This window comes from Suricata suricatta, chromosome 7, assembly GCF_006229205.1.
Source record: "Suricata suricatta isolate VVHF042 chromosome 7, meerkat_22Aug2017_6uvM2_HiC, whole genome shotgun sequence".
In the NCBI taxonomy this organism is placed as follows: Eukaryota; Metazoa; Chordata; class Mammalia; order Carnivora; family Herpestidae; genus Suricata; species Suricata suricatta.
In genome coordinates this window covers 51336015-51355212 of record NC_043706.1, presented here as the reverse complement: position 1 = coordinate 51355212, position 19198 = coordinate 51336015, and the positions used below count along the sequence as shown (strand labels likewise).

General features: G+C 34.6%; 1 protein-coding gene across 1 annotated transcript in view; it reads left to right on the top strand.

Annotated features, from left to right (window-relative positions):
• The window catches only part of BMP5 (bone morphogenetic protein 5), a 111502-nt gene that overhangs the window by 43540 nt on the left and 48764 nt on the right, over positions 1 to 19198 (top strand). The window contains exon 2 of the mRNA XM_029944555.1: positions 13359 to 13551. Coding sequence (XP_029800415.1) covers positions 13359 to 13551 — 193 coding nt within the window. The remainder of the gene's footprint in view (positions 1 to 13358; positions 13552 to 19198) is intronic.

The following is a 19198-nucleotide window of genomic DNA, read 5'->3' as shown; positions in this document are numbered from 1 at the left end:
GGATGGAAATAATTTTTCATCATGGCTTCGAAAGATTTTGTACCCTGGTCTTCTAGATTGCAGTATTGTTTTTGAGCAGCCTGCGTCCATTTTGATTCCCGATCCCTGTGTATGTGATTTGTATTTTGTCTCTGGAAGATCAGATAATCTCTGTCCACAAAGCAGACATTTTTAGCCTTGACACTATTACACTTTTGATCAGTGAATTGAATTATTTCTTTGATGATTTCCTTCCCCCGTCCCCATCTCTCTTTATGGAATCATGATTATTGGGACCAATTCTGGACTAATCCTTTTTGTTCTTTCCTTTTTTTTTTTTTGTTCAGTCTTCCTCTGCTATTCTCCATTCCTTTGACTTTGATTAACTTCTCTCCTTTATGAAGAATCTTTACACTTAATATTTCAAACTCAGATTGATTTTAGCTTTATTTCCAAGAGATGTTTTAGGGATGAATATGTGGTGTTTTTTATAACATCTTTTTCTTGTTTCATGTATGCAATACCTTCTCTTAGCTCTCAAAGTGTATTATGGTAGTTTTTTAGTGGTTTGCTTTATTTTTAAGTTCCTTCAAGTTCCTCTTTTAAAAATCTACTTTGTCTCTATATTTCAAGTTTGAGAATTTTCTCAGATATCTAGTGATCTTTTTGTTTCTCTGCTCTTAGGTAATAGTGAGAGATTAAAAAGCTGACTAGAGGGGTGCCTTGTTGGCTCAGTTGGTTGAGTGTCCAACTTTTGATTTTGGCTCAGATCATCATTCCAGGTTCATGGGATTGAGTCCCACATCACCCTCCACACTGTGTGGAGCCTCCTTGTGATTCTCTCTCTCTCTCTCTCTCTCTCTCTCTCCGTCTTTGCTCCTCTCCTCTGTTTGTAGTCTCTCTCTAAAAAATTTTTTTAATTAAAAAAATAAACTCTTAAAAAAAGCTGATTAGAAGCTTTTTGCATATGGGTAGAACTTGTTAGTATCATTTTCTCTTTCTCATCTACTCTTGCTTTGCCATTTTATGAAGACTTAGTCATTCTTCTGGAATGGTCAGATTTCAATGAGGACTCTTTCATTCTCTGGTCTGAAGGACACAAGCCTGGCTGTCAAAGATTCTGGGAATCAAATGGGGAAAAAGGCCTGGGAACTCAGCTTTCATTATGTGTAAGTTCATCTAGTTCCTGTGTTTCCAGTATGCTACCACACTCTCAGTGCGTCTGTTGATGTCACCATTTCTCCTCTTTAGAAAATTTCCAAACTGTGGCTCAGTGAGGAAGAGCAATCACTGAACAGCACAGATGTGGAGAACAATTTAAGAGTCCATTTCCTTCTTAAACATCTAATACTCAAGCATTCTTATTTTAACCCTTAACTCATCATACTCACTTCTAGAGGTACGAGATATTATCAGTTCCTGACCATTTTGAGTAATACGTGTTTTTTTTCGTGTGTGTGTGTGTGTGTGTGTGTGTGTGTGTGTGTGTGTGTGAGAGAGAGAGAGAGAGAGAGAGAGAGAGGCAGTCAGAGGCAAAGGGAAAGAGGCAATCTTAAGTGGGTTCCACGCCCAGCACAGATCCTGACGCAGGGCTTGATCTCAGGATTGTGAGATCATGACTTGAGCCTAAATCAAGAGTCAGACTCTTAACCAACTGAGCCACTCAGGTAGTTTAATATGTTTTTAATATATATATTTATTTATTATATTATTAAATATTATTTTTATTAAAATATAATATTAAACCACAGTCATATGTGGCTTAAATAAGGTTGGCCTTTGTTTTTCCTGTTGTTGAATTTGGTTCTTTATGTAACAGTACATATGGTTTAGTTGGATGGATTATTAAATAATATGAAGAACACGTCAAAGGTTTAGCAACCAAAATGTTACAAAATAGGCCATCTGATAATTAATATACAATTGTATTGGAGACTCAGGAAGTTGTTAAATTTGACTCTAAAATGAGATAGCCTTACTTGGATCTCAGAAGACTCATTGTTTCTTCCAGGTGTGCATCTTAAGAAGTGGAGGATTTGTATAGTTTGAACTCAAAACCAGATATTGCTCAGTGATGAATTTTGCTCTGAGTTTTGTGGTTGGCCTGAAATCCCAATACAAAGGAAAAACCCAGGAGTGTGAAACCAGATCAACCAAAATATGAGACTGTTCATATGAATACTCTGTGATCTGAGACCACTAAGAATCCCTTGACTCTAATTACAGTGTGGTCTCATTCAATAAATGTGGGAAGATCATATGATTTCTTTATTGATTTTGGCACCTGTTACATCTTTTATTAAATCTAACACATGTTCGGAAGTAGGTCTCCAATTATAGAAAACATCTTTTAATACAATGTATAGATTCATGTAACTCATCATTATATCAAAAACTGCATAAACATTACCTTCTACAACACAATGATTCTTTCTGCTAATTATTTTAAATACAATTTTATTAATAACCATAAAATAAGAGCAGTGTTATTTAATTTTTCTATGATATTTTCTCTCCTTCTCTAAGAGTAATATATATATGTTTAAGAATCAAAGAGATTCTATTAGTCCAGCATATATTTTTAAGTTTTAAAGTAGCTAGTGGAAACTGAAAATGAATATGACATTAAGATTCTGTTTATATCATCATTATTTGAATTCTTTTCAAAGAAGAAAGGAAAAAGGGAATATATATAAGGAGCAAATCTATTTTGTAATATGGGCAGGGCTCATTTAAGAATAAGTGGTTGAGGGGTTCTGATTTTGGCTAAGTTGGACCAACAGGACCTATATATTTTCCCTCCTAAAACAAGCAACCAGCCAAAAAAATAACCAGAATCTGATGTGTATGCCTATATTTGTTCATTCCACATGTATATTGAATACCTACTGTGTACCCGAGATTGAGATAGGAGGTAAGTGTGCAGAAATAAGCCAAGCAATACTGTTGCTGTTGTTAAGCTTAAAATCTAGTAAGGGAGACAGACAGTAAATGAACACTTCTTAGGAAATAAACATGAGCCACCGAGGGCCACTTATGGTCCTTACCTAATAGATCTGCTCCCCTTATATTAATTATAGAGCATATGTGTAACATATTCTTCTATTAATTATAGAGCATATGTATAATATATCCTTATATATCATCCTATCCTACTTCTTAAAAACCTATAAAACCATGTAATTACATCTCTACTAACTTTATATGTCATTAAATATAATCACATTTCTCCGTGACCTCTTTCCATGCACCAAACTTCACTGATGCAACCCATTTGGCGGAAACAATTTATAGTTTGCTTTTGTTTCAAAATGACAGACCGAACCACAGATTGAACTTGAGTGAACCCTATAAAAGGTATCATACCAATTTAGAATTTAAAGCACTTAATTGGAGAAAGACGTTTATATGTTCAGCTACAAAAAATTCTCATATCTTTCACACTATGCAAACTCTGTTTTTAATCTTCCTTTTTCCTCCATAGAGAAATTCCAAACAAATTTATTCTAGCTTTTCTTCCCAGTAAATATCATTATTTTTTACTGGATAAAATGTTTCTAAAATTCTCCAAAATAAGCACTGAATACATTAAAAGTATGACATGAAAAAATATCCATTATATAAATAAAAATATGCACCCCTAACTATTGGTACACTTAGGGTGAGTGGCTTCAGTTTGACATCATATATGTAATGACATCAAAATTATCTCTTAATTACAATCAAAGGAAGTGAGAATAGATTTCAGGCTTGGGGAAGGGCTGTTGAAGGGCTAATAGACTTTTGATGTCTGTCTTGTCACAGTAGCACAATAGCTAATTCCTGTGACTCCTGACCTTTTAGTGTCTCCTAACTGAGTATTGGCATTAATCTACTGCCTATCTGTCACCCAGTACATTGTATGGTTCCCATCTCTGTTTCCAATTATCAGTCATTAGAGAAGGCACAGAGCAATTTCAGAAGAAAACTCGCAAAGCCTTTGACCTGTTTTTGTCAGATAACCACAAGTATTCACTGTAGATAAACTATCATTTTATTTTATTCTACCTGTAAAGGAAGGTTCTTTGCTGTCTGGATTACTGTAACCTCTGTCACCTTCAGGTGGTTAAAAACGGACTGTTTTATTTTACTGATGGAACAGAAGAATTTGCAAGGTTATTCAGTGAAATCTGGTGAGATTAGAATGGTTGACCTCTAGCTGCCAGGCAATCTATAAAACCCACAGATTTTTCTGGTAAAGAAAACATGTGAACTAAATATTTACCAAAAGGTGATTATCAGACAGCTGTGCTTTTATGTTAACTTCTTACAGGCAAACACAAACTATTCTCAAATATTTGTACACAGTGTGATTGAAAGCCATTATTTATATACTAAATGTATTCACTGATTATTAAATAATCACTTCATTACAACAAATGAATTAATCAGGTATTATTTTCTGTATTTACTATAAACTAATTCTTGAAGTTTAATATTAATATTCAACCCACAAAAGGTGAACATCTGTTTTAAATTCCCATTAATAATTTCTTGGATAAAAAGTTTATAATATAAACAATAACAAAATATTTTCTATGCTTTAGGATGCATTGTTTTTTTTTTAATGTTTTATTTATTTTTGATACAGAGAGAGACAGAGCATGAGAGGGGGAGGGGCAGAGAGAGGAGACACAGAATCTGAAGCAGGATCCCAGCTCCGAGCTGGCTGTCAGCACAGAGCCTGACGCAGGGCTCGAACCCACGAAGCTCGAACCCACGAACGTGAGATCTGACCTGAGCCGAAGCCGGAGGCTTAACCGACTGAGCCACCCAGGCGCCCCTAGGATGCATTGTTGATCCTCAGAGATAAAAATAACTAAGTGACTGTCAGACTCTCTTAAAGAGGAGATGTGTTAGAACCAGCAAATTTGATTAGACTAATGGGCAATACGGAAATGTCAGATTATGTGCAGCTGTGTTCTCTACCTTGCAGATGTAAAATATCTAAACAAGGTATCAAGTAAATACAATTATTTTCTATCCATCCAACCTTGTAAAAATCTAGCTGCAGTCTGAAGATTTTTAACACCACTGTAACAAATTTAAAAACAGTAAGTTAATTCCCTTTATGAATATACCTATATTCCAGAAAAACAAATTGACATTTTGATGATCAAAATGGCTGTGTTTTAGGACAGGTAGCAATTTTTTATAATTAAACTTCTATCGACCATATGCTATGGAAAAAAGTCCTGTTTCAGGTTTGTGTAGGAATATGAAGATAAGAAACAAAACAAAAAGAAAATGTGGATATTTCTCTAAAGTGTCTTACTCATGGGATATTTATAAGGTGATATAATAATTACAGTGCAAGTGGAAAGTGACTAATACGATATCTACTGCATTTTGAGAACTTGCTGTGTTCCAGGTACTTATATAAAGACTTCCTCAAATATCATTTAACTTTTACAACGTGCTGGGGAGTGGGCCTTTTATTATCTACCTCCATTTTAAAGATGGATAAATAAAGGCATAGGGATTTGAATAACTTGCCTAATATCACACTCTGTAATAAGGTAAATAAGATTGAATTCAAGTATGTTTGGTTTTTTTTACTTCAAATTCAGCACGCTTAAGTATGGCATTATGTCATGTCCATTATCAAAAGGGAGGTACCAAAAAAGCGCACAGGTTCTGAAAATGTCCCCAGCAGGAGAAATTAACTTAGATAGAAAAATTCAAAGTAGTATTTGCGGCCTAGAAACGGAAATTTTAAATAGAGGTAGGATTTGGAGCTCCAAAAGTGGGGAAAGCATTTTAATTAGAGGAAAACTATAAGGAAGAGGATTATTGAGGAATCATTAATTCATCCAGCTTTTTTCAAAATTGAGCGTTGACTACACACTTGCCTGTGATGTTGATTACAAAAAAAAAATAATTTCCTGTCTTTAGTTATTAGAAGATAGAGTGCATCGATGGGAATGGGAATAGTGGAAAACATTGATCCGTTCCTAGTAAATTCTTAGCACTCTTCCTATTGCACTGCTTACACTCGAGACTCCATACTGTGCAATGACAATGAACTATTTATAATTCGTTACTTTGGCCATAAGCTTTCAAGTCTCTTTCCATCAATAGGAACCCTTTATCTGGCAAAACTTCTTTAAGATCAAGCTCAAAGTTGTCTCCTCCTGAAGGCTCCTATACAGCGTGCTGTTCTTTCCTTTATTATTCTGCCTTATATTACACTTACCCCGGGAAGCCTCAACACAGTTCTATCACAATTGTACATTTCTGTGTCTGTCTTTCCGATCATGGGCTCCTATCTCTTTTCTTCTTGTATCTCCGTAGCTTCTAGGGTTTGACCCAGAGCAGTTATTCAATACATATTTTGAAATTGAATAAATGGAGAAGTTTCACGGTAGCTATTTTTCGGATAATCAAGATGAGTATATGTGGAAGATGAGAAAACAGAAAAGCAGCCATCTGACAACCAGGAGATGGACTGCATCAAATAAGGGAGAAGACCACAAATTTGATATATATTGCTTTTATGAAGTAAAAAATTACTTAATTGTTATTGTCGTTTATTTATCATTATTCAGTATACCCATTTTCATGCCGATGCCTGGTATGTAAAGGGTTATCATTATAGTATTCTAAGAACCATGGAGGGCTGAGTGCTGGGCTTATCCAGTCTGGAGCCAAGGAGAGCACTGTACCATCTTCACTCTGTTTTAAAGCTCTCTTCATACAAGATTGAATTCCTTATGTTCCTGACTCGCTTATACTTTTTAAAAGCAAAATAATATTTAGATATTGGATCATTAATTAAATTTTGTAAATTGCAAAATTACATGTATTTGAAATTGATTCAGGGAATCAATTTGTTTAGCCATTTCATTAAGATTTTTAAAATATTTAACCATTGCACCTTTCTTTTCCTTCTTTATAAAACTGGATTTATGAAGCATTTATAAATACAAGTGAGAGTATTTTAACTACAGAACACTTGAAGGTCAATTGAAATTGTTCTTTGAAACAGCACATTCAGGGGGACAATTTTCTCTCCTTCAGGTCAAACACAACTGTGGTGTCAAGAGGCTCTTAGGGTTCCTGGAATCTGGAGTTTACCATACTCTCCGGAATGATTATCTATTTAAAGGAACATGTACATGTGCACTCACTGACCAATGAATAGCCTTTAGAGGGCCAGTTTATGTTTCTCAATGGACTAGTCAGTGAAGGATGTCTTGTGAAGTGATACATCTTGGTAGTCACATGTTACCATTTTTCCCCCTTTAACTTTAAAATGCAACACAGATAAGTAATAATTCTATGAGTAATCTCTTAATGATGTTTTGCACTCAGCAGCAAACAATGATCTGTACTCTTTCAACAGCTGGCCAGGCTCCTGGGAGAATGCTATCTTTGCCTTGCAGCTACTGATTCTATTTGTGTCGTCCAAGTTATAGCCCTTGTGTGGGAGATTAAGGCTGATTGCTCTTGAATGCATCTCCTCAAGACTGCAGATACATCACACAATAGATAAAACTTCAATCCTCGTTAATTAATTCTACTCTTCAGATGTTGTAGACATGAAAATCTTTAATCAGGACATTTCTATCCAATTTCTATTAATGATAAAGACGGTCAGAGAGGTATCTGTTTGGAAAAAAGAAAGACTGCAATCAGTCATTAACTTCTGTTCAGTTGTATCTCAGCAATAAAAGGTTTCAGTGTATGTCTTTAAACACAAGAAGCTTAATCTTTGCAAAACGATAGCAATTTAGAGCATTTAGAATGTAGTTTGGTGCTTATATAAGGCAGTCTGTTTCTTTTTTACTGTCAGCCAATTAATCATGGAATGTGAATCTTTTGATTCATATTTTACCTTTTGTATGCTTTGATGTTGCCATTTTTCAAAGCCAAACAGTAGTAAGTTAATTCTCTGGTTCTGTCTGGGCAGGGGAGCTTTCAGGTGCTCTGGGTAGTTCACATAGATTGAAATGTTTGCAGTATTCAAAGACCTGCTTCCTGAAAGTGATTATTCACCACTATCATTATGATTGTATTTTGCATGATAAACTTTAAATTTTGCTGACTTGTTGGTGGTTTATATTCTCTCAGTATATATATATATATATATATTGCATATATATATGTGTATGTGTGTGCAGTTAGGCAACTCTTTTTAATTTTTGTAGAGGGCACTGTTAGCAACCACCATCTTAAATAAACAATCCAATGTTGATGGGCTTATTTCACTTGTATGGTGATATTCATCGACTTACACCTAGCAGTCTTCAAAACAGGTATGTCTTATAAAGAGGAGAGTGTGGCATTAGTGTAATGTATGTATGGCTGAAAATATAGCCTATGAACCTGTCCACTACATAAGCAGATATGAACATGGCAGTCTGTGCAGGTCATTGTATTCTCTTTTTAAATGCAATTCTCATAGGTGAATTATTACAGGATGTGTGTTTTAAATCAACTTATGTTTGTTCCCAGCTCTTTGGCTTCACATGAGAGAAATGGTATCTATGATAGGGGATAAAGGAATGGTCTTCACTAGAGAACAGGGTCAACTTCCTGACCTCTGTATGTTTTAACATGTGTCCTTCTATCTCCTTTGACAAATGTGGGTCTGCTTTCAATGAGCTAACCCTCTTGCCTTCCTTTTTGTCTTTCTGTGTGTTTTCTGTTTGTCTAGTAATTAAGAGAGTCTTTTCTACCACGAGTCTTTTCTACCACTAAACCATAATGTAATTATAATTTAATGGAGTCTTATATCTTTTAATCTGGTAATACAGATGTTATTACAAATGATAATAAAGATGATTAAGGAAACTCATGATATTTAGTTAACATAACACAAATTAAAACATAGATTAAAAGGACAAAATATTTAACACAATTTGAGTAAAAAAGAATCCCACAAAAGTTGTATATATTTTTCTTGATTTTTTTTCTTGTTTACTTGTTTATTTTTTAAGCTTTCCCAGACATTTATAACTGCAGTGGGTTGTGGCACATTGTAATATATGGTGATATAATGCTTAATATTTACCCAAATCATCAAATATGAACAAGGCAAGGATATCTCCTATAAAAATCTTATGCTTAAGGGATACATTCTTTTTCAACTTGTTTGAGAGAGTTGTTTTGCTGGTAGGTCTGGTGGAGAAAAAGTCGGAGTATGGAGGGATCCAGCTGGTGAGTTGCAATTATTTTAAAATAAGGTTGTAGTAAAAGAATGATCTTGCATACTAATATAGAGGTTCTATAATGTTCATTCAACTTATGAATACAATCATTTGTTTATTAATAAAAAGTCCTCAGATAAGAAATGGAATCAATATTAAATAAGTGAATATAATACAACATTTATCCAGATAAAGATGATTAAGGAAACTCATGGCACTGAGTTTTAGAAGAATGAGTAGAGTTTAAAAAGCATGGCATTCTCTTAAGTAGGAGCATCACAGAGAAGAGTGAAAGCATTGAAAGATCAACTTTGCTGAGTAGTAAGGAGATAAAATGAACAAAACGACATCTAGAAAAAGACAAATAAATACAGTGTTGTGTTGTTGAGGGCTGAGGAATTGAAATCTTGACTGTGGAATGAAATTTATCTCCCAATTATACACTCTGGGCTCTTGCACAAGTTATAGAAATTTACAAGCATAAGTAAGGTTGTAAGGATTAAACAAATATGTGCCAAACAAATGAGACTTAAAGGAATTATCATGTCTTTCATCAATGGGTAATGCAGCAGGATGATACTTAGTAAAAAGATAGAGACAGATTTTGATCCACTCATATAGTCTTTCATTTAGTATTTATTGAAATACTTCTTTGGCTAAAGCACTGTTTGTGTTAGATGCTAATTAGCTATTGTTGATCAAACCCTTGATTGCTGAGAAACACTGTGTAAATATACTAGCTATGAATAGTCTCTAAGTACAGAACTGTAGGATGTCATGTAGGTGGTATGGACATCGAACAAAGATTTATAATGAGCTTTGGAAGACAGACATCTGTTACCACCTAGCTGTCATCACCCAATTTCTTATTCTTTAATTAGGGATATTAATATTTCACACCTCCCTAGGATTGCTCTTTGAGGTAACTGAGCTTACCTTGTGAGTATTTGTGAGCATCATTAGGAGTGCAAAGCTATATAAATATACATTTTATTCCATTATTCACTCCAACATGTCCCATGGAATTTACTAGTGCAATTACAATTCAAAGCAATAGGATATAGGAATTTGAGTCATTGGACAAATCTTCACTGCAACTTTATTTTGTGTGGTTATATTTAATATAAAATTGTATTAAACTCTTTGAAAATTTCCCCCCTTAAGGGGTTAGGTTAAATAGGCTGGATTAGAAAACTGAAATTCTATAATAATAGCCGAAATTCTAGCTTTCCACTTTATTATACTAACATCTCACAGGGGATTCCAGAACAGTAGATGACTTTACATAATATGAATTCAATACTTACCTACATTATGCAGGTGTGTGCTTTAGATTGGATCCTAACAAACTCATGTCTCAGGCCTTATTTCTAGGACTATGGTTCCTTTGGTCTAAATTTCAAATAAAAAGTGATTGTTAATGAAAAATTGCATGATGACTGTTATTTAGAATTTTAAATATTGACTTTAAGAATAGAAAAATACATTTTTGAATGGCTGGTTGGTTTATACATTTTAAAATATGGACCTCCTCAACCAGAGTTTGGAACAGCACAACCTAGGCAAACACATGAACATTTCTGCAGCAGAGCAATAAATATTTATAGAAAGTGGGATAAATAGAGACTCTAAATTGCCTCAAATCAGCTAATTTCCAGTTCTTCTGCCAAATTAACTTGAAACCAAACATTGAGTTTTCAGAGCTTTTGGATTTTTGACGTGTGAATATGAGATTTCAGATCTTCATTAAAAGCACAAATACTTAATAAATTAAGACAAGGTAATAATCTATAAGCATAAGCAGCATAAGGACATAGCTTGGTGGCCTCAACTACTTGGGTTCATATTCTTTGGTCTTTATTCCCTCTGTCTCCTCACTTTATTCATCTTCAAAGTGGGGATAATAATAGAACATACTTCATTGGTTGTTACAAAGTATAATATGTTAATATGAATGAAATGCTTAGAACTGTGACTGGATATAATGAGGATCAGAAAAGAATAAGTTGCGGTGAATTAAATTCAGTTCTTTGTAAACAAAAATTGCGGCAATTTTTAAAAATGTTTATTTCTGAGAGAGAGACAGACAGACAGACAGAAAGCAAGCAGGGGGGAGGCAGAGAGAGAGAAGGAGACACAGAATCCGAAGCAGACTCCAAGCTCTAAGGGTCAGCAGAGAGCCCAATGCGGGGCTTGAACCCATGAACCATGAGACCATGACCTGAACCAAAGCTGGATGCTTAACCGGCTAAGCCACCCAAGTACCCCACGAGCGAGTTTTAATATGGCACGTTTTAAGGCACTTTCAATTATTAGATATTTAGTTTGCAGGCATTTTCTACCCTCAACACTTTCCCTCTCTCATACCTGAGTCAGGAGGATGGACAAACAGAACCGAGAGAGATATGTTCATACCAGTCTAAGCTATTGCCCGCAGAAGGTTAGAGAAGAGGTTTAAATTATAAAGCAAAATAGTACCCTAAAAATGGGATTGTCTTCCTTATTTAGGGAGAAGTTGATTACTGATCTTCCTGGAAGCAGACCTCTCCTAGGACATGATAATGGTATTTAAAAACAAAACAAAACTTTGTGCTGAGATGGTATTAGCAAGAGCCAGCCAGTCAGAGCCCCTTTCTTGTCCAGCTTCATGGAGCCAGGTGTGGATTATTATCTTTCTTTCCTGGCTTAAGGATGGGAGGTGGAGGTGGCGATGAGCGCCTTGGGAACCTAAACCACCTCCTACTCCTGGGGAAAATAAACTGAGGATCGTTTCGGAGGATGAAGGGCGGGAATCATGCATTCCTTTGTCATGAGCTTCCTCTAGACCCAGAACCCCTCTGGCCCTGGAACTTGGAGTTCTAGCAGCCTGCGCTTCCCCCTTCCTTCCTTGTCCTGACCCTCTTATCTCTTCCTTAATCTTAATCCTTCCTCTCACCTAGGACCCCAAATTTTGCATATTTACAGCAGCATTGATACGATTTCAATGACCCACCTAAAGATATTTTCCTCGCTTTGTGCAATTTTTTAAACTTATGAATTCATTTATACAACTTACACATTTTTTTATCTTCTTGTAACAACATTTTAGCAATGAAACACATCACGGAAACATGTACGAGCGTTATTATAGGCTGTCATTGTGAGGCACCTTGTGCCCAGGGCTTCCCAGGGTAATTTTTGTGATCCTGACCTATATCATCTTAGATAACAGATTTTAAGAAGGCTACCAATAGTGAGAAACATAACTCCACCAAATGACAGTGCATTACTAAACATGAGGCCTTTGCATAGATGATTTCTTAAGAAGATTTTTGGTATTCAGTGGATATAGACTGTATCAAATAATATACTATTTTACAAAGCCAGGTTATATAACAATATGCCTGACACTTACTGTCCTGAATTCTTCAACATTCCATAATGTTCCCAAGAGGAAAAGCTCTCTGACTTCACTTGGTGGGAAGGTTGCTGAAGGGGGAAAACATGCTTCCTCTCTATTTTGAGTAAGAACAGACAGAGGTCTTTGAAAGGCTTTATGCTGCCCCATGGATAAGGAGATTGTACTAAACAATCTATAAGAAGTAATAAAAGTGCTATTTTTTTTTTCAAATAAAAGAAGGACATTTCATTTGCTGAAAGGAGAAAAATTTTTTTCTGGGGAAGGCATTTTAGAAATCATCCCTCTCACGAACATGAATTTGCTTTATTTACTTGACCTTTGCAATGTCATAAACATAGCTCTTAGGCGCCTGCAATTTCTCAGTCCTCCTTACTATTTTCCTCCCTCAGCTGTGCTAAATCTCATCACGGACTTCACCTGGAACCCTGGGGGTTTCTATAACATAGTCCTAATTCCTGTATGAACCCTTCTTTGTTCTGGTACCTGATAAAAATACTAGTAATCATTTTACAACCTTTGCTTTTTAAAACACTTTTGGATAGCCTTTCTATTTAGGATCTAGGAATTTGTATGAAACCACAGAGGTTATACTGCTTTTGAAATAAAGGTTGTTGGTTTGTGGAATTTCCTTCAACTGGAAACATGTCTGAGTCTGCGGTGGCAGTGTTTTCCCAGGTTTATAATAGCCTACTTGTTTGTTTTCATCTTCAAAGCTGGAGAATTTACCATTAGTTTCCATATTTTATAAAGGATTAACTTTTTTCCTTCTCTCTTTTTTTCTTTTCCAGTTGAAAGAGACAAGGATTTTTCTCACCAGCGAAGGCATTACAAGGAATTCAGGTTTGATCTGACTCAAATTCCTCATGGGGAAGCAGTGACAGCAGCTGAATTCCGGATATACAAGGACCAGAGTAATAGTCGATTTGAAAATGAAACAATTAAGATTAGCATATATCAGATCATCAAGGAATACAATAATAGGTAACGTCTTTATGTCTAACTTACTATCCTAGCAAACAAAGTGTAGTAAAATCCAATGATACACCATGTGATCTATCATATGGTGTTTTCTATGGACGTAAGGACCTTCGAAGCCAGGTGTAGGCACACTGAAGGTAAGAGTAATGGATATGAAGAGTGCCTTCCACACTCCCCAGCTTCCCCTTCCTCCTAACACAATCTGTACACTGGATAGTCTCATGCTTCCCAATTTTTGCTTTCCAGTCCCCTTGTCTCATTTGTAAATTGAGAAAATTTTCATTTTCGTCTGCACACACAAACTTTATAATTAAAATGATTTAAATCACTTGCTGTTTTGTATGTTAGAGAAGAGACCCTTTATTTCTCACTGGCAGAGAGGTAAATTGAATGTGTGTTGTTATGTGTGTTGTTGTGATGTAAGGCATTATATTTGCAACAGGTTCTGACCATTAACCTGTATGTCTTCTCTTTATAAAATGGTTAATTCAAAATGGTGCAAAAATGGACAGATAATATGAAATACTAAATATCTGAACACTTCAGTTGATAATTCTTGCAAATGAACTATCAAATAGAAGAGTTAAAAAAGAAAGCTTAGTGGAGTTCTCTGATCTTTCATCCAGTGAAGAAATCTCTTGGGTAACACCTTTATGGGTGATTAGGCACCTTTGTTGGACAGCTCTCATATCTTGTTTTTTTTTTAATGTTTTATTTATTTTTGATACAGAGAGAGACAGAGCATGAGAGGGGGAGGGGCAGAGAGAGAAGGAGACACAGAACCGGAAGCAGGCTCCAGGCTCTGAGCTAGCTGTCAGCACAGAGCCTGACGCGGGGCTCGAACACACAAACGTGAGATCTGACCTGAGAGCTGAAGTCGGATGCTCAACCGACTGAGCCACCCAGGCACCCCTTGTTTTTTAAAACTCTAATTGAAATGTTAAGGTGAAATCTGTTTCTAGTAGCTTCCCTTCATTAGATCTAGATCTTCCTTTTGGTGAAATAGTCTTTCTTTGATAAGACATATATCAGATAAGAGCTCTTCCAAGGCTCCTCCCTCTCCTTGAATAATTCTAGTCCCTGACATTTAGATTTTTCTTGCTTTGGGGGAGTGCCAGAGTTCCCAATGGATATTCAATGGGACACTGGCCCCTCACAATACTTGAAGAACAAAAGAATAAAAAGCTTCTGAAGTCAAATGCATTTGAAAATCCTACCCATTAGACCATTCTCTAGGAGATTCACAATGCACATCATAATGATAAAGTCTTAGAAAGGCTTTATATGTAAAGAAACCTAGTCTTACTCAAAATTATCTGGTTATAGAATCTTTTCCTTCGGGTGCTTAATACTTAATGCCCATGAGACACTGGTTCAGCAGGAAGTACTTTGATAAGTGCCGATCTTACTTTATTAGCAGTAATTCCATGCTAGAAAGATTTGTGTTTCTTTCTTAACTCTAACACTTACTAGCTATTTGTCTGTGGGTGAGTTTTCATTTTTATTCACTCTCATTCCAGTGGTTTCATTTATAAAATGAGTATACTAAGTTTTGTTGTTGTTGTTAGAGACAGAGCCTGGGATACTACATTATTTTTTCATGCTAAATAATAATGGTGTCTTAAAATTAAGTGATGAGAATTTAAAATAATACTCCATGTATTATTTAATTATATTTCTATAACTAAAAAATATTTTATTTATAATTCTTTTTCTGTTTCTGTTTCCATACTTGGACTGTGAGCTCCTTAAAGAAAGGATAGTGTCTTAAGTAGTTTTTTTTATCCTCAGCACTAATTTGCTTCATATGAATTAAGGTTTTCAAATTACTATTGCCCAAGATTGGGATCATACTCCATTGTCATATCTTAAGATGCTTGAATTATCTCTATTTTTGTCATTCACAATAGTTATGCATTCAGAACGTGTAGTTGTTTATTTCATAATCACCCAAGTAGTTTTCCAGGAACCACTGGCACAACAGATGTCTACTCTGGAATATACTTATCGATTATTTGAATCTAAATACATACTTTTACACTGAGCACAATCTGAAGTCCTAACTTTTATTAGGTCTATTGTTCTGTCTGCTCTGCATATTTTTGAATGTTATTAATTGAACTAGCCATCCATTTAGCTTTCTTTCACCTCTAAGTATGTGAACTGCATAATTTAAGAAATAGTACACATGATGAAAATAAGGGACTGATAGAAGAGACTGTCTATAATAATTTATAGATTCATTTCTGATGCACCCATGCTGATTTATATGAATAATACATTTGGGAATAAATATGGGTGTTGATGCTTAGTTTATCAGACTTCACAGTTTTGAGAATTTCTATTTCTTTAAAAATGGAATATTTGTTTATCTTAAAACTTTGTTATTTCTCTAATTATACCTGATTTAAAAAATATTACTCTCAGTGTTTCTACAGCTGCATTTGCATCCTTTTTCAGTATTCTTGAGTATAATTTGGCTAAGTCTTTACTTATTTTAACATGTATTTAAATCTAAGATCCAGGATTTCCTAATGTCCTTGATATTTTCCCTATGTTTTTGAAAAATGATTTCTAAAATATTTGTATGTATTGATCGATTCTCAAATATTTATATTTGTATTTGATATTCTCAAATATTTGTATTTGATATTCTAAACTCTAGGATGGCTTAAATTGCATAGGTTAGTATCTAACTTACTGAATAACACTTATTAAAATTCAAATCAGTAAATTTAATTTCATATTCATTCTATCAAGTTCATACTCTTGAAATCTACTATCACATATTGTTGCTGAATCATCCTGTAAGTTTTTTTGCTATACTCATTATTTTCTATGGGTTTTGTTTTTTCCAATTTTCTTTTTTAATCTCCAGAACATACAAACTCACAGATGTATACCCTACATTTCAATTTTATATTCTATTGATTAAGTGAGAGATTCTCTGGTAAAAAATCCTTTCCTTTTCTTTGAAATTGGCATTCACCCATTACTAGAAGTTCATTAATCTACAAGGTAAGAAGATGCAGTCCTGTGGTCTTGTCTATACATCTAGGATTCATGTTTTGAACTCTTCTTTTTGTTATGAAGAAATAGATTTAAGGGATGGATATATAGACACAGTACATGTAATTCTTAGGATATTTCAGATTTGTACATAAGATTTCACCACCACAGAAAGTAGTAATGTATAGCAATAACAGCATGGACTTTAGAATTTCCTTAGGGGGAAATTCCTGTATATCTTAGGGTCTCTGTTTACAAATGTGAAAAGAATTAAAGTAATAAGTATTTCAGAACAATAAAAGTATTTCAGATGGTTTGGGAAGAACTAGTGTTTATCACAGTACAAAGACCATACTTGAGGGGCACCTGGGTGGCTCAGTTGGTTGAGCATCCAGCTTTGGCTCAGGTCATGATCTCACGGTTCATGGGTTCGAGCCCCACGTCGGGCTCTTTGCTGACAGCTAGCTCAGAGCCTGGAGCCTGTCTTCAGATTCTGTGTCTCCCTCTCTCTCTCTGACCCTCCCTTGCTTACACTGTCTCTCTCTTTCTAAAATAAATAAAACATTAAAAAATTAAAAAAAAAAGACCATACTTGATACGTTGTAAACACACTGGTCAATATATACTCATATAGCTCAGTAGGAGCGTCTAGTTTACTAGGCACACATAAATTAACCAAAGGTAAGTGGTTATTAGAATGATAATAATAGTTACCATTTATAGACACCCATTTTTATGTAAAAATTAGGTAAGTAATACGATGCCAGGTAACTTTACTTAATAAAAAATCACCTGATCTCTGATTCATGGAAAAGGAATTGGTACACTTTTAAGTTTATTAATGAAATGAATACCACCCAACTTGGCAGCAACACCATTGAAGCTGTCTCAGAACTTGTCCCTGAAAGCAAATGGTAAATAAAGCTCTTATTTAAAATACTGTTGAAGAGTGAGGGAGATGGGAGATTACTTATTTATGAATTTATTTTACAGGAATATCAGAGACATAGATGAATTGGACAAAGATTCACATATAAGTGTTTATTACAGTATTATTGTTGGCAATTGCATAAATTGAGAACATTTCAGTTCAGTGTTAAACATAAGTTAAGAAGTTACACTTTGTTTTCTGGAAAATGGAGATGCTATACTTTATATAGAAAGTAGAAATTGGGTTTTAAAAATATTGGATAACACTGGAAGGGTCCCACATTATAACATTAGCTGACTAATATAATTATGCTAATTTTAAATAAATTCATGTGAAAAACAGATCAGAAGGAAGCATCAGTATTTATTGCAGGCTTGTGGGTTTGAATTTTTAATTCTTACCCTTTTGTGTACTTTTGAAATTTTTTATAACAAATATTGTTTTTATAACTAGAAACAAGCAAAATTCTAGTTGAGAATTATGGGAGAGAGAGGATAATTAAACAACTTTATGCTACAGATTTCTTTATAACTTCTCAAGATTGAGACGGGCAAAAGCCAAACCAAAACAAAACTAAATGAAACACTAGCATTTAACAATAAGTAGCTCTTATTTTTAATTAAGCCCTGGAAGGCTTTTTCCCTGTGCAGAATATGAAGCGAGATAAAGAAATATATATTTTTCTTTCCCCTATAGTAAGAAAAGATTTTCTGTAACTGGGAGCCTTGACGTTAATTCTGTGACAGTGAGGAGGATTAGATTAAAAATACTTAATTTATAAATCATGTGATCATAGTTAAAACAGAAAGAATTTCAATTTTAAAAAGTACTTTTGAAATTCAGTTATTATTATATTTTGTTAGTATTGATTATCTATGGTTTCATTTGTTTTCTCAATCAAGAACCAAAATGAGCATAGAAAAGAAACTAATACCTCTGGCCTACTTAAAAGCTACCTCTTTAAACTTTTATCTTCAGATTTATGGTTTTTACTTGGGTTTTTTTTTAAGTTTTATTTATTTAGATGTGCCTAAGTGACTTAGTTGGATAAGCGAGGGATTCTTAATTTTGGCTCCGTTCAAGATCTCATGGTTTTGTGAGATCAAGCCCCATGTCTGTCAGTCTCTGGGCTGACAGCTCCAAGCCTGCTTCTTTCTCTTTCTCTGCCCCTCCCCTGTTCTCTCTCTGTGTCTCAAAATAAATAAATTAATTTTTTAAAAGTTTGTATATTTAAGTAGTCTCCATATCCAATGTTGGACTCAAACTCACGACCCCAAGATCAAGAGTTGTGTGCTCTTCCAACTGAGCCAACCAAACACCCCTTACTTAGTGTTTTGAATTAAAAGCAAAAACAATTGAAAAACCATTGCAGACTGTGTTCTTTAATACAGTGCATTCAACAATACATGAATATATTTCACATATATAAGACTTAATTTCCCTAACATATTATCAAGGAGTGTTGTGGTGGGGATTCTCGAAGTAATTCAGACTGATGTTTTATAGATATGTTTTCTACTCAAGACTTTGTCTGATCTATTAGCCATCTAGTCTATGAATTTTTGACAGTGTTAATGATCAAAATTTTTGAAAGACTCATTATGTCATCTCTTTCACATGTATTTATCTTAGCAAGACTTAAAAGTCTTATAATGATGTATTATAGTTCTACCATCTCCCTCCTCCCCCATTTATTCCTACTCATATTTA